The sequence below is a fragment of the Bactrocera tryoni genome, chromosome 4 (genome assembly GCF_016617805.1).
Source record: "Bactrocera tryoni isolate S06 chromosome 4, CSIRO_BtryS06_freeze2, whole genome shotgun sequence".
Taxonomy (NCBI): Eukaryota; Metazoa; Arthropoda; class Insecta; order Diptera; family Tephritidae; genus Bactrocera; species Bactrocera tryoni.
Genome location: NC_052502.1, coordinates 46,962,717 through 46,979,233, shown reverse-complemented (window position 1 = coordinate 46,979,233; position 16,517 = coordinate 46,962,717). Strand labels below are relative to the sequence as shown.

General features: G+C 36.3%; 1 protein-coding gene and 1 long non-coding RNA gene across 2 annotated transcripts in view; one reads left to right on the top strand and one right to left on the bottom strand.

Annotated features, from left to right (window-relative positions):
* Positions 1–15,133, top strand: part of LOC120776070 — a 161,324-nt gene extending 146,191 nt beyond the window's left edge. The window contains exon 4 of the long non-coding RNA XR_005705381.1: positions 15,110–15,133. This is a non-coding gene — a long non-coding RNA (uncharacterized LOC120776070). The remainder of the gene's footprint in view (positions 1–15,109) is intronic.
* On the bottom strand, positions 471–15,810 carry LOC120776067 (protein white). The gene is made up of 7 exons (XM_040106531.1): positions 15,736–15,810; positions 2,536–2,779; positions 1,806–2,460; positions 1,581–1,712; positions 1,336–1,522; positions 1,136–1,267; positions 471–1,085 (listed from the first exon to the last, which is right to left on the bottom strand). Exons 1-7 carry the CDS (start codon positions 15,808–15,810, stop codon positions 471–473), a joined length of 2,040 nt encoding a protein of 679 aa, XP_039962465.1.
* Between the last annotated feature and the right edge of the window lie 707 nt (positions 15,811–16,517).

Sequence of the window (16,517 nt, the reverse complement as noted above, 5' to 3'; positions counted from 1 at the left end):
GGCAACTCCGTTTTTTTTTTTGTTGTATATGCGTATATGGTGTAGTTTCGACTCTAAGTACGCCATTCACTGGGGCGGAGGCTGTGAAAGTTTGTAACTCTAATTTTAATGGCGTTCAGTGTGTGACTGAACCTAAAAGGCGATTCCGCTCCAAACATATTATAGCAAGAATGATTTCTACGAAAGAGTCTTAGCAGAAGCTGATTAAAGGAAGTGCATCATGTTCCTTTCCCGGAAGCATACAGTCCTCATTGAGCAGGCGTTCGATGGGAGACATCAAGAAGCATCCTGTTATTGTATGGAGTTCAGCGTCTTGACATGTCTGAAGTTCATTCAGCATATGTACTTTCGCCGAGAGAAAAACACTTTTTTGCCAAAATTATCGATTTATTATATGAAAAAAACGCATACAAAACTAGATATTTAATACCAAAAAACTAAACTGGAAACTAGTCTTTTTCGTCCTCATTTTACTCTTTGCGTCTAGCGCGCACTCTCAATGCTATATACGCGGATATCCGAAAACCAACAATGAGCAAAGCCAATCCAATAAAATCGAATGGTAAATCACTCGCCGAAAAATTCAACGTCTCCAGTATAACCTCACCTGAGCTAGGACAGGTGGTATTGGATGAAGTGCAAGTAATTTCGCCAGGTTTTACATCAGCCCACTGGTTGATTAATAATCCTTCATTGGCATAACGGAACCACGATAAATACGACAGCCACTTGAAGTACACCGGCACCGAGCCGGAGTTCAAAAAGAAGCCGCCGAAAAGTAGAAATGGTATGATAACAGGTGGGCCCACGGAGAGCGCCATTGATGTCGACGAGCAGGCGCACGAAATCAAATAGCCAAAAGATGTCGAAACATTGGCAACCAATGTAACAAGCGCCAGCGCTGTTAGGAAATGATCAATACCAGGACGCAAGCCAATCATTGGGTAAGCGATGGCTGTAAAGAGTAACGGAACAATCAAGAAGAGTGGCAGTTCGGCAATTGTTTTCCCGAGGAAGTAAGTGTCACAGCGATAAAGTCGGCTGCGCGTCTCACGTATGAATACAGGCAGTTCGGATGTAAAAACCTGTAAAATACAATGTTGAGTTGGGCAAAAATATGCAATATGTAGCTTACAGTTATTGTAGCAAAGGCATTCTGAAACGTCATATTGGTTAAAAATAGGAAAATGGCACCGTTAATGTTCATCACACCGACTTGGGTTAATTGTTGTCCCAGAAAGATCAGTCCAATAAGAACAGCAACCATCTAAAATGAAAGACATTAGTGCATCAAGTCGCAAATAATCCATTATAACGGTATAGGAATGCTCGTACCGTCGTTTGAAATAGGCGCACTTTCACTAATAACGGTTCCTTCAACACTGACAGCCACGAGCGCCAAAGGACCGCACGAAACTGCATAAACCATGAAGCTTTATATGTAAATCCATTCTCGTCCTCTTTGTTTAAGCCATTGGATTTCTCCAGTTTTTGAAAATTTTGTTCCATCTCGCGAGAGACCCTGCTCGGGAACGGAAGACATTAAGCATAGTAAAGTGTTGTTTGCGAGAGCTACTTACTTTCCAACTGCAAAATTATCACAAATTTTGGCTATACGGTCACGTGACTCCGCTTCCCGGCCAGGCACAACGGCCAAAACTTGTACGTAAAAATCTGCTGGGTTGTAATTGTTCGGACATTGAGCTCCGATGCTAGAGAGTTAAAAAGATGAATACATAAAATGCAAAGTTTGAAATTAAGAGAAACATAGGTTAGGATGAATTAAGTGAAATGCGGTCACTCACTATGAAAAAAAGTCTACCGCTTCGCCCGGTGTACCCAGAAAGGCGACTCTACCTTCAGCCATGAGCAATATTTTGTCGAAAAGTTCAAATAACTCGGAAGATGGTTGATGTATTGTCAATATGACTGTTTTGCCTTTCTGCGATAGTTTCTTCAACACCTGTACGACGCTGTGTGCCATAAATGAGTCTAAACCCGAAGTAGGTTCGTCACAAATCAATAGTGGTGGATCCGTTAGCGCTTCCGAAGCAAATGCCAAGCGTTTACGTTCGCCACCGGATAAGCCTTTCACACGACCCGGCACGCCAATTAAAGTATTCTGGCATTTTCCCAGCGAGAGATCTTGTATAACCTGATCCACACGTTGTATCTTTTGTTTTTTCGTCGTATGCCTTGGCATACGCACCATTGCCTGGAAAATGAGGTGTTCTCGTGCGGTGAGTGAACCAATGAAAAGATCATCTTGTTGAACATAAGCACAACGTGCTTGCATTTCCTTGGCATCAATCGGATGACCGTTGAGCAAGCGTACGGTGGATGGAGATATTTGTACACCTTTCGATGAGCGAAAAGCAATCGCATTCAGAAGTGTAGTTTTACCGGCACCAGAGCTGCCCATGATCGCTAGCAATTCACCCGGATAAGCGACGCCAGAAACTAAAAAACAAATTGAGCAGTTTGAGAGTGTAAAACGCGAGCAAAATAATTAAATCTACTTAATTTGCTATTTACCGTTTTTCAAGAGGTGTTTGCGCGGCGCAGGAATGTGACGTTCATTGCATAAAACACCTTTTACACGATTCAGCAGTTGCTTCCAACCCGAACCCGGCTGGTGCACAGCACCGAAAACATCCAAATTATACCAAGAGTAAGTAAGATTATCCGCTGTGAGTGTTGGCGATGGTGGTGAGAGTGTACCGTAATTTTTACTAAACCCTTGATTTATGGAAGACTGCTCGTAGGACTGCTCATTGTTCTGGAAAGTAAAAAAACATGTTGTTAGAAGTAATTTAAAATTATACGCTAATTTATGGCTCTAGTGGGCATAAGGTGCACGAAAATGAAGATAAAATATTTAACTTATAAAATAGCATTATTATTTATTGCGAATAACGTAATTTTAAACCTTTTTGCCGCATAAGCCCAAACTCAAGCTGGGTTTATTTACGAAAGGAGTCTACAAGTAAGCGAGTTATCTTCTCACGAAATTAGCTTAAAGTAGTTTCCATCCTCTATCCACCATAATATATGAATAACAAAGTAATAACATAAATAAGCAGGGACGAATGGTGCATAAGTCGCGTCGGCGCCTGTTGAAAGTGCAAATTGGATTTTTCTCGAGGAATTCTGTAAATTGTAGCACAAAAAAGGTACGAAGCTGCGAACACCAAGGCATGTTAGACTGTGCTTGCTGCCTGTTGGCGGTTAAGCAAATTTGTAGGCTTAACAGCGAAGAACTTCAAAGTAAAATGAAAAAAAAAAAACAATTGGAAACTGTTGGAGTAGGCATAAAAAATTCTTTTCAAGCACAAATCTTAAAAGTTCACTACATGCGAGCTGGTGGGCTGAAAGTTAGCTAAGGGGCTTAGGCTAAAGTGGCTACAAACATTAACAGATTGTTTCACAAATTAATTGGTTTGAGCATAAAGTTGTTAAGGCATAGCAGGGGAATAAATACTGTCTGTCTGTGTACCGTAGAAATTAAAAGTTTGTAGTTCAAACACTTCTTGTTACGTATTTCTGCCTTACTTTGTTAAGAAATTCATAGATGCACATACGTTTGTTGAGAAGAAATACACAAGGAATTGCAAGTAAGACCTCAAGATTCTCATCATATTTGTGGTTTTCTCCTTTAAAGCTGTGCCACAAAAGAAGGATGCGAAATTTGTATAACTTCTTTTGTCTTCTTCTAATGGCAATGGTCTTTCATAAGCGATTTCTAGTATGCGAAAATACATACACAAGCATAGAACTATTATAATTACATCAAAAAAATTATGGATTCCTCAGATGCCAAAGCTAGTCTCCAGGAGGAGAGAGGAAAAAAAGTATGTCTTCTTTCGCTGATTGGATAAACATTTGAAGTCGTTGGGTCTAGTCGTTTCTGAGACACTTTCCTCACCGCCTATCAAAACGGCGTTTCGAGAAAAACACGAAAAAAATTCTTATAAGCACGTTCATATATCCAAGACTATTTGCCGTAACTACCTGAAATTCTAGGAAAATATACTCTGATATACAGACAAATATGTAAAAACAATTAAAACGACTTTTTTACAAGTGGATATAATCCTTTAACCTCACTCATTCGTAGACAGAAGTGTGTCATTACCATCGCCTTCCACACTTTTGTTGTATGCTTACACTTTTTTATTTTATTTAAATCACTCTCTTTTTTACCAAATTCTTGTTGTAAGCATAGCTTGTCTTCAATAAATTTTTAAGCTCACTAGGTTTTCTTAAAATAAATTTCTTTTCTGACGAAAATGTCAATGAACCGCAGCATGATTCCTATTTGTCAAAAATCTTTCCATTTTCCAATAAGAACACCGAAATAAAGCAAATAGCAATAAACGTTCACTAACTGACCACATCCGTGCTACAAACGGTAGGGCTTGTGTTGCCACCTTACACACATACACACACATGTTTACACATTTCAAATTGCCATCAATCATTTGATCATATCCGCTTTCCATACTTTCGCTTTTATCACCCACATTTCGTATGCAAACTTCAGCTTTTTAAGCATCAGCTGGCAACCTTACGAGACCAGCAGTTGGAATTAAAGTGGAAAGTGAAACGAAGCCAAAAAGTTAAGTGCGCGTTTAATAGCCGGTAAAATTGTGTTAACAAATGTAATGTGTTAATTTGTGCAATGTTAAATGTGTAATTAAGTGTATGTGAATGGAAATAAATATAAATGTAGTGGAAAAAGTGCGAGCAGAAATTGAAATTGCGTACAACTTCGAAGCGGCATTGGTGAGTAGTAACTGTTTCGTTCTTATTGTTGTAGTAGTAAGACAATTGTGGAATGTTCTAACTGCAAATATGCGTGGCTGCACAAGAATGGAGGAATTCCACCATTCTTCACGCTTTAGCTTATATTTATAATCGCCAACTGCTTTTACATATTTCAGCACATATGTACATACATATGTATTTTGTTGTGTGTAATGCTTCAGTGTTCCAATAAGAAAATACAATTTTCCTAGCACTTGATTTAGAGGATTATAACTGCAGCCGGCATTACATGCAGCATCCGTTAACAGCTGTTCGCATACGCTTGTGTTCAGCCGTTGTTTAATTGAATTTCCATTTCACCGTGCAGCAGCATTTTTATTTTGATGTGCCAATCGAAAGTGAAGATATTTAATACCATCATCCCTTCAGCTGTCGGTCGCTAAAAGTTTAACTTGCGGCAGACGTTGGAATACAATATTTTATTTAAATTTCTTGTTTGTGAAGCATTTCATGTGTCATTTAAGCTATGCAAGTGAAATGAAATAAGCAGCCATCGCAGCAGTTTCGCTCTCCAATAAGAAAATTAACAACAAGAACAACAATATATTGTCTTCAGATGTTTTCTTTTGCTTACTTGGACATGGGACGTGATGTGTCTGCGTTTTTTGCTTTTCGTCGACTTAACGCCATTATGTTTCCTTCTTTTTCAACATTTAACGGATATTAAATTTTCACTTGATAATTTTTCTTGCCGCATATTGCGTTTATTTTTGTTATACCCCGAACAGGGTGTACTAAGTTAAACACGCAGTTTGTAACACTTAGAAGAATGTTGGAGACTCTGTAAAATATATACATATATATATGTATGTATGTATGTACATATAAAGGATCGAGCTGAGTCGATTTAGTTCGTCGGCTTGTATATGGGGTAGAGCCAGCTCCTCAGTGTTTGAGATATCGAACTGAAAGTTTGCGCACGTCATTTTTTCTTCAAGAAGCTATCCATTTGTAGGAACCGCCAATATCAGAAAACTATAGCATATAGTTTTCTTACAAACTGACCGATCCAAATCAAGCTTTTGTATAGACAACTTTTTTATTTCATAAGATATCTTCACGACATTTTGTAAATTGGCTGAACAAAATCTAGATACAAATCTTTTTATACCCTTCTTTGCTTTAAGAAATGCCCCTGTGCAGGTTATTATAGGTTCGGTGCAGCCGAAGTCAACAGTTTTTCCTGTGTACGCTTGCTTTGCCACTGCCTGGCGCAAATTAATTGCATGGGCTGCCTAAATGTGCACACAACTTCTGTTCTCACTCCCCAATTGCTTGTGGCTTTTCGCTGATAATACTTAACATGCACTTGTTCTCTGGCATTCATGGCCAGCGTCAGGTCCAGATCATACCTATTATATTACTTAATATACTAACAGCGTGTCTCAACACACCATCTGCCCCAGGGGAAAAACACAAAAATAAAATTACTCTCCCACCTGCTTTTGGCTGTTTTGCTTAAATTATACGGATCTTCATATTCACATCGTTGCCGTTGTGTTTAACGGTTTTCGTTATTCTTTTTATGATTATTACTGCCAATTTTCATCTAAGTTTCAACAAGCTGCAGAAGTGACCACAAGCTGACGAATAAATTGCATAGCGCCGTAATGGAAATCGGTGGAGAGGAGAGTGCGCATATTTGGCGGGAAATTGTAATTGTGTTATTCCTTTGAGGTTTTATAACACATTATAAAAACAATAACAACAAATGCGCAAAGTACACAGTGTTAAGTGTATATTTGTTCAGGGAAATTAGGTAATTCTAAATAAAATATGTCTATGTTTTATTTTTATTTGTTGTTGTGTGCATTGTGAACTGCTTAGGGCAAACTGCCGGTAATTGTTTTTTCTTTTTGTTGCATATTCATTTTAGCTTTTTTAATTCTAAAAAAAAATTCACGTGTGAGTTTTTTGACATTTTGTTGGTTATTTGATTTTTTATTTAATTTTTTGCTTAGTCGTTATTTAGTTTTGTTTATGGTTTACTGTTATTTTGTTTTTATTTGAAATATATGTAAATATGTATTTTTTTTCTTCTTTTTCAAAGAGTTGTTCGGTCTTTTTGTCGCTGCCTTCAAAGCTTAGCTGCTATCATGAATGAATGCAAGCTGAGCGTGCTGTGTGTCAGAGGGTGGCTTTAACTGTACATTTGCTTGACACTCTATGAATGGCCAATTGGTCAATGGTTGGTGGTTTTTGGTTGCGTGTGGTGTGAAACCATATCAAATCCGCGCACAATTGACAATTAGTGGTATATTTTTGAAAAACTCCGTTTGAATTTTGAGATTTGTGGGAAAATTGTTTCGCCTGTGGCGTCGGTGGTTGACGGTTAAAATTTGTAATAATATTTTTTAAAAATTTTATATCAGGAAATCGTGAATACAAATTTTTAATCTAAAATTTGAGTAGTTTTATAATTTTTGGGATCGAAATCTTCAAAAAGAGCTTATTATGTGGATCTCTGTATCTATAGTTGACTTTTAAACGAAAATATCGATCAATGTGAGAGATACAATTGAAATTCAGACAGAAACCTTTCCTGACAATAGTATTTCTGTGTATTATAAATGGGTTGCATCGGGTCAATACTTCCTTGCGTCCCCATATACTACTGCTTGATATACTTATCGGCCAATATTTGAGTTATCTCAATGAAAGTATAGAAAGTGGTTTCCTCATAACAGTGTATCTTGTGCCTAAATTATATACAATTATGCGAAAATTTTACCTACTCCCATATACATAACTAATGTCAGGATTTTTGAACATCCGCCTGACTTGGTGATTGCATGTGCGGTACCTTTATGAAATCCAGGAAACCTTTTTTAGTATAAAATCAGGTCGATACTACCCTAACTTCCATATACTCAGTACGGTCAGTGTATTAGTTATATAGAGTAAATGTATGTACATATAAAACTGTTTAGATTTCGATCCTCTCGTTGACGTTTTACACCTTAAGGTAGTTCTCTAGATTTGATGCCTGCAATTTTCTGTAGTAAAAAATGTATGGTTGCACCTGAACTTAGCCCTTCCTTATTTGTTATCTTTTGGTGTGTATGACAGCTATATGCTACAGTGGTGCGGTGGTGTGGTGCCGACAGCTATTTCTTTGTGGAGCAAAAGGCCGTTTGCAAAATTTGAGATCGATATGTTTTCGAGTATCTTTATCGTCCGATTTACACACTGAAGTTTCTAGAAAATGCATTTAAATGCAGAGTCTTACACAACAAAACTCGTTTACTCTACAACGGATAGGATAGAAATATTTTTCTTTCTCCGTATTCTATTTATGTAATACTGTCCCTAGAGTGGAGTTTAGTCCAAAAAAATCTCAACTTTTCGAAAATTATAAATTCGTCTTTAGAAAAGAAACTAAACGTACATCTTTGTACAAATATGCTGTCACTCACGCTGCATATGAGCATGCTCGTCTAAAATAAATAAATGCTAGATAAAAAGGGAATGTTATTTATTTAGTCTGCGTACTAAATCAAACATAAAAATCTCCAGATAAACTTTGATTTGTGCTTCCAAAGTTTCGGAGAGAATCGTTTACAGTTGTATACCGATGCTCAGCTTTATGCTCATACATACATGCGTACAAGTGCATGTACAAATACTTATACAAATACCCTCGGTTGCTATAACACCGTTTCAACAACTCGTTGAAGCTAATGACTTTGATAACTGAAAACATAAGCTTAGTACGTAATGATTTATATGTGTATTTACATATACATACATATAGTATGTAGGCATGTATACATGCACTTCCACTAAAAGTGAAAGATATCACATTGGTATGCACCGTGATATAAAACAGGGGATAAAATAATGTAAATATGTGTATTTGTATTCACACCATTTATCTGGATACACGTTTTCACTCATTATCCCAAAATACATAATATGTTATGTAGAACGTACTCGTACATTTCTTATTTCGATCTTTGTATATATTCCTTAAAAATTTGTCTAGTCTTTTGTAATCCCTTCAGACTCATTATAACGGGTTATCCAAGATCCACGGGTGAACAGATCACTCGTGAGTCGTGTCAAGTTGTCATGTTACTTTTATTTAATATTGCTTGCATTTCATCATGGAAATACTTAAGCCTGAAGAACGTTTGCAAATCGTTCAACTTTATTACGAAAATTCACATTGTGTAAAGAATGTTTTAAGCGCGCTTCGCTCAACTTATGGTCAACATAATCGGACTGCTGAGCGTACTTTTCGCAGCACCCAGTGTTCATTATTTGATAAAATTCGACCGAATAGACCACGTCCAGCACCTTGTGAAGAAAAATAGCAGCCGTAGCTGAGAGTGTACTCGAAGACCGTGAAGAGTCGACTCGTCGCCGTTCGCAGCAACTCGGGACTGACGTATGGCACGATTTTGGCGCATTTTACCCGATATCTTAAACTGAAAGCATGCAAAATACAGCTCGTGCAAGAACTGAAGCCGTTCGACCTTTCAAAAGGACATCACTTCGCTCTTGAAAACAAGATCCAAGATTCCAAGAAGGTCCGTCGTTTTCCAGTCAAGTTTTGTTCAGCGATGAGGTCTATTTCTGGTTCAATGGGTATGTAAATAAGCAAAATTGCCGCAATATGAGACGAAGAGCAACCTGGAGAGATTCAAGAGCTGCCATTTCAACCATAAAAATCAACGATTTGATGTGTCTTGTAGGCAGATGGAATCATCGGCCCATATTTCTTCAAAAATGATGCCGGTGAAAACATAACCGTCAATGGCGACCGTTATAGCGACTATTTGATGCCTGAAATTGAAACTCGTGATCTCGGCGACATTTGGTTTCAACAAGTCGACGCCGCATTTCAAGTTTTGGGCTGGTCGTTCGTGAGATATCACACCGTTAGATTTTCTCCTGTGAGGATATGTAAACTCGAAAGTCAATGCGAACAATCCCGCTTCGATTTAGACCACGGAGCATAACATCACGGGCGTAATTCGCCAGTTACTAGTCGAAATGCTCGAACGAGTCATCGAAAATTGGACTCAACGGATGGAACATCTGACGCGTAGCCGTGACCAACATTTGAAAGAGATAATCTTCAAAAAATAAACTATAACGAATAATAGAATGATAATAAACATTACCCATTAAATTCGAAGTTTCTATTTTTTCTCTTTAAAAAAGTAAGGAGCCTCGAAATTAATCAATTTTGTTTAGAAAAATAAGGATGCATCAAAGTATGCACAGAAACAACTGTCAAAAACATATGTTATATTTCAATTTAAAACCTCTATGAGGATTTCTTTTACAATTTTTCAGTTGATAATCTCATTTTAAGTAACAAGAGTAGTCTGCGATCATATGACGATATGAACAACTTTAATACGAGTTTTCCACCACTTTCAGATATTGGTGGCTCTCTTTAAATTGTTCTTAGATTCTAACAGTTGCCAGCTTATATTGCACAATTTCTTCATAATCTACGAAAACAAACTTTTTTCAAGCTTCAGTTTCCTTAACAATTGTAACCTTGATTTAATCTGTATCTTTCTTTAATTGGCATATTTGTGGACCATGGAATATTCCACTTTTCTACTTTTTAATACTAAGTACGGATTTTTTTTTAGAAATCTCACTAAAACAATATCCTTCCATGTCCAACTTTAACAAATAAGACTTCAAAGTGAAACTTTACTAGTACGGTACTAGTTTACGGTAAATTAACCCACAGTTTTTCATTAATTTTAAGCGCTCAAGAATAAAATGATTCTTCTATTCGTTGTACTACTTATTTAAGATGACTGTATTTAAAAAAAAATTTTACACATCTCAACTGATTTCACTCAAGATGGAAGTGATTGTTCTTTCTTTCCATAAATTTTAAAATTCATTCTTGGCATTATCAATACAGAACTTACTAGCATTCAAGATATTATTATTGAAAGTATTTAGTTTGACGAAAATATTTAATATAAGCACCGAGACAATCAGAAAATTGCTCATCTGAGCATAACATCTTCGTGTAGTATTTCGCATATCCACGTATTCCTATTCGTTTTTCGCTTGACTTAGTCGATTGGCTTTAGACGTAGTAGTTTGAGTAAGATAATATAAGTATAACTAGTATGAGGCGCTGTAGTTGGAAGCGCTTTCCAACGGCGCCTAAAGGTAACCGCAAAACAAATATTCGCATGAATGGAATTTTCAACTTTATTTTACTTATATAATATACAGTACATTTATGTTCGAAGACACCCGGTAGGACACTGAGAACTAGAAAAGAAATTACTTTCAAACTAAATATACATTTCTGCTTAAGTCCATTAAATTAATTATTTATTTTTAGAGTTAAATGGAGTTTTGAAAACTCTGCTTCAAATTCATCAAGCACCGATGTAAGTGATTGGCAGGGTGAGACATCTATGCCATTTTTTTTTCAAAATGAACGAACTGATTTCAAACGTGAAAAACGTTGGGAATGACAAAGCAATTTTGTAAAAGTGTTAAAGGTGGAAGAATATTGTTTTAATTAAGCTTAGTAAGGTAACCATACAGCACCAGATTACGAAGAATTTGAGTAAAATAAGCTACAAAATTTTCATACTCTAGGAGCAAATAAGAGTATTTACTTAAGGTAGTAGTCTGGTAACTTGGGTTCAAAAAATCGAATTTTTTTTTGCTTGATTTGAAAGTACAATGTCTTGAGAATATACTGTGAAAATTTCAGAGAGAAATTCAAAATTTTTCGGGAGTTATAACGAGTTTCCTTCAGCGCCTCGGAGTCCTCACTCTCAGAGTTGTTGAACTTTAAACGCGTTTTTCTTTAAACATTGTTGTTTTTTTGGTCGGCCCGGGTCCTAACTTTCTTTGAACCGATTGCTTTCAAATTTTAACAGGCTGTTCTACCACTTATAGTTCTCGTCGGTACTAACGAGAACTACTTTTTATTTTTCAACCCTTTCTTTGCTAAAATAAAAGGACTTTTTTCAAAGTCCGCCATTTTGTTATTTAGCCTTGAAATTTAACTTCATTAGTTCCGAAGAGAATGACAGATCTATAGATTAAGAATAATCAAGAATATTTGATTTCAGATAACATAAAGAGCTAAAATCACCTAGGCCACCCACGTGCATTTTTTTTGAGGTTCCAACTTCGAGTGACAATAATAATATAATAGTAATAAAGTATTAATTTTTTTAAATTTTCAATATGTAAATAAAAATACTCTAAATATTGCAGATAATTCATTTTTATTTTCCTATGAAAAACTACCCTCCAAAGAAGTCATGAAAATAGGCATAAGTTACCGGACTACTACCTTAAACTACACTCTGAATAAATTATAATAGCAAGAAACAGAGAAAGCGGTTCCATCAAGATCTAAAAGTAATGGAAAACTGCTGTACAAATTGATAGGAATCTATGTGTGATACAAAATCCATATTTTTGATCTTTTGCTAATTCAAGACGAAGAATTCAATTATATTGATATTTAATATCAAAACTCTAAAGCCCACATTGAAAACACCGTTGCATGTGCAACTATCATTAATTTTCCAATTGGGTAGTTATGGAGATACGAGTAACTGCATGTGGTGCTTGTTCCCATACCGGTGAAATAAAACCACAAAACCGTTAGTTACGCTTTATTGTACACATGTGTTTACTATGTAACTATTAAGAAATGCACTCATAGTTATTTATTTGATATATTTATGTATACAAGTATATACATTTGTATATGTATATACAGATACTATTTGCATACATATTTGCTTTAGAATGCATAAATAAATAGAATAGTCCGAGAAGTAATAAAGAATTCGATTGACACATTTCTCAGCAATGTCGATAGCTTTTGCATTTTCATATTGCATAATTCTAAAAATAGCATAAGAAATATGAAGAAGTAAGATAGGATGAGTTCGAGAACAAAAAAAAAAGTAATGTTTTAAGAAATAAATACGAAGGTAATATTTCAAGGTGTTTGCAAAAATTTACTACCCAAATTGTCCGCATGTAAACTGCATTCGTTATCATCTATAATATACCATATGTTCCTACTCCTTCTTCTATATGCATTTTGTCTAGAAACAAAAATATGTATTTTTTATGTGCTAGAACTGAAGCCGGTCGACCTTCCTAAGCGATATTGCTACGCTCCATGGCTTGAAAAGTTCCAAGAAGATCCGACGTTTTTGAGCCAAATTTTATTCAGCGATATGTTCCATTTTTATCTCAATGGGAATGTAAACAAGTTTCAAGAGCTGCCATTTGATCCAGAAACAATAACAGTTTGGTGTGGTTTGTGAGCCAGTGGAATCATCGGTCCATATTTCTTCAAAAATAATGCCTGTGAGAACGTAGCCGTCAATGGCGACCGTTATCGCGCCATGACAATCGAATATTTGATGGCTGAAATTGTAGCTCGTGATCTTGACGACATTTGGTTTTAACCAGACGGCGGCATTTCGATCGATGGATTTATTGAGAGAACACTTCGTTGAGCAGATAATTTAACGTTTTGAGCTGGTCAATTGACACCAAGATCGTGTGATATCACGCCATTAGACTTTTGCCAGTGGGAATATGTAAAGCCGAAAGTCCATGCGAACAAATCCGCTTCGATTCAGGCCTTGGAGCAAAACATCACGAGTGTCGTTCGACAGTTTCTAGTCGAAATGCTCGAACGAGTCATCGGAAATTGGACTGAACGGTTGGACTATTTGAGACGTAGCCACGGCCAACATTTGAAAGACATAATCTTAAAATAAGAAATGCCAAATAATGTTCTTTCGAATGATTATAAACATTATCCAATAAATTTGAAGATTCTGTGTTTTTTCCTTAAAAAAGTAGGGAACCTTATATTTGAAATTTTTATACTCTCGCAACAAAGTTGCTAAGGAGAGTATTATAGTTTTGTTCACATAACGGTTGTTTGTAAGTCCTAAAACTAAAAGAGTCACATATCGGGTTATATATACCAAAGTGATCAGAGTGACGAGTAGAGTTGAAATACGGATGTCTGTCTGTGCGTCCGTCCGTCCGTCCATCCGTGCAAGCTGTAACTTGAGTAAAAATTGAGATATCATGATGAAACTTGGTACACGTATTTCTTGGCTCCATGAGAAGGTTAATTAGAAGATGGGCAAAATCGGCCCACTGCCACGCCAACAAAATGGAGGACACCGAAAACCTATAAAGTGTCATAACTAAGCCATAAATAATGATATTAATGTGAAATTTGGCAAAAAGGGTCGCATTAGGGAGGGGCATATTTGGACGCAATTTTTTTGGAAAAGTGGGCGTGGCCCCGGCCCCTACTAAGTTTTTTGTACATATCTCGGAAACTACTTTAGCTATGTCAACCAAACTCTATAGAGTCGTTTCCTTCAAGCATTTCCATGTCAACCAAACTTTATAGAGTCGTTTCCTTCAAGCATTTCCATATACAGTTCAAAAACGGAAGAAATCGCATAATATCCACGCCCACCTCCCACACAAAGGTTATGTTGAAAATCACTAAAAGTGCGTTAACCGACTAACAAAAAACGTCAAAAACACTAAATTTTACGGAAGAAATGGCAGAAGGAAGCTGCACCCAGGCTTTCTTTAAAAATTGAAAATGGGCGTGGCGTCGCCCACTTATGGACCAAAAACCATATCTCAGGAACTACTGTACCGATTTCAATGAAATTCGGTATGTAATATTTTCTTAAAACCCTGATGACATGTACGAAATATGGGTGAAATCGGTTCACAACCACGCCTTCTTCCAATATAACGCTATTTTGAATTCCATCTGATGCCTTCTCTGTATAATATATACATTAGGAAATGAAAGTACAATTCAATACTCAAAGTACACAAATTGATCTAATCTAATTAATTTTACAGCAAAATAAAAAAATATGTAAATTATTATCACTTTATCATGCGATAGTATAAAATGTTCGGTGACACCCGAACTTAGCCCTTCCTTACTTGTTTAATTTTTAGATCTTTTTTTATGTTCTTGTAAGGTTACACTTTACTTCAGCACACTTCAAAAATAATCTGAAATTCCTGCATCTAAACTAGAATACCTCCTTAATGAAAATTCTATTTAGTATTGCTGTGTCTTACATAGCCGAGTGCACTGAGCTCATGTGATTTGTAGTTTGTGAACTGATATTCTGCGCCTGTCTACTTAGAAACGTTATAAATTTCCTACCGTTTTTATTAAATTCTACAATGCGTCTGCTGAAAAATCCGAAATTAATAAATTAAAACGTTAATTTTCTCTCTTTTCTAGGTACACGCCGCCTCTAAACAAGTGGTAAGTAATTTTCTCTTTCTCTTTCTCTTTTTATTTTTATTTTTATTCTTAATTTTTATATTTATTTCCACGCTATTACACTCAACAGCGTCTTCCCAGTCATTTGCTCTACTTATCTACATTTCTTTTTGCCGTGGCTTTTTGTAATGCCAAATTGCGCTTGCCTTCATCAAGTCCAACACGCGACGGCATATTGGACCGTTACTATTGCTGTCTGGCGTACTGTGTCTCTATTCGCTTTCCTACATTCTTATTTGTGTGTTTTTTGTTGGGATCCTTTTTGATTTTTTGTTTACCTAACAACTTGTCATTTGCCATTAGAAAAGTTTGTCTACATTCATTGTACTATAGCTGTCCGTCTGTCTGTTTGTCTGTCTTTCTATCTGTCTATCTGTCTGTATGCATGTTTCTGTCTATCTGTCTGTATGCATGTTTCTGTGTCTGTCCATTCGCTGCTGCCTTGTTTGGCTGGTCTCTTCAGCTGCCTTTCATTTGCCTCATCATTTATTTGAAATTCGTGCATCCTTACGGCCAACTTACAGTTATATTTGTATGCTTGTCTATATTTACACTTCTGTGTGTGTGTGTATGTATTTACTTACATTATCCAAACTTTCGGCTGATGTGCTAGTGGCCTTGCCGCCTCTTATTAGCACCTCCTGATCCTCCTGACCCATTTTGCAGTTGGCTTTGCTGCTGTTCTCTTCTACTTTTTTACGATTTTTGTTAGATTTTACTTTTTGTTGCAATTTTTTCACTCTAAAATTTGTACTTTTTTCCTTTTTGCGTTCTTTTTTCTATTTCAATTTAACTTATAATTTTTTTTCGCCCGCTGTTTGCTGCCTGCTGCCGAAAAGTCGTAATTTGTGCTAATGCAACAATGTATTGGCGTGGGCGGTACGCTGCGAAGGCACACACAAAAAAGTGAGTAAATGAAGATAAGTAGTCAAAAGTAAGGAATTTTTACACTTTTCGTGAAAAACTTTGCATTTTTTCGCGTCGCTCGGTTGGCGCTGTGTGTGTGTGCGCGGAGGTTGGATATTGATGCTAAATCAATTAATGGCAATTAACCGGAAGTTTGCATTCAAAACAAACTTTTAACGGCACTTTTTTCGGAGGGCTTTTAGTATTTTTTCATTACACTTTGTAATTTTCACTTTAAATTGGCGTAAAAAAGTGCAATTTATTCACTTTTACTCAACTCATTTCATTTATTTCAAAAAAATTTTTTTTTATTATTTTTATTTCCACTAAATTTCTTTTTATTTTTATTTTCACAAAGAGTTTTTATTTTTTTCTTTTTCTTTCTTAAATTTCAATTCCACTGTTGCATCAGCAAATCACTTCCGCCTCTTTGCTGCGGCTTTGACCCGCTCGTGACGTT

Coding starts and splice junctions, on each gene's coding strand:
- LOC120776067 (XM_040106531.1), bottom strand. CDS start 15,810: ATGGGTCAGGAGGATCAGGAGGTGCTAATAAGAGGCGGCAAGGCCACT. Junction 2,780..15,735: donor CAGCCGAAAGTTTGGATAAT/GTAAGTAAATAC, acceptor TTTACTTTCCAG/AACAATGAGCAGTCCTACGA. Junction 1,086..1,135: donor ATGCCTTTGCTACAATAACT/GTAAGCTACATA, acceptor TGTATTTTACAG/GTTTTTACATCCGAACTGCC.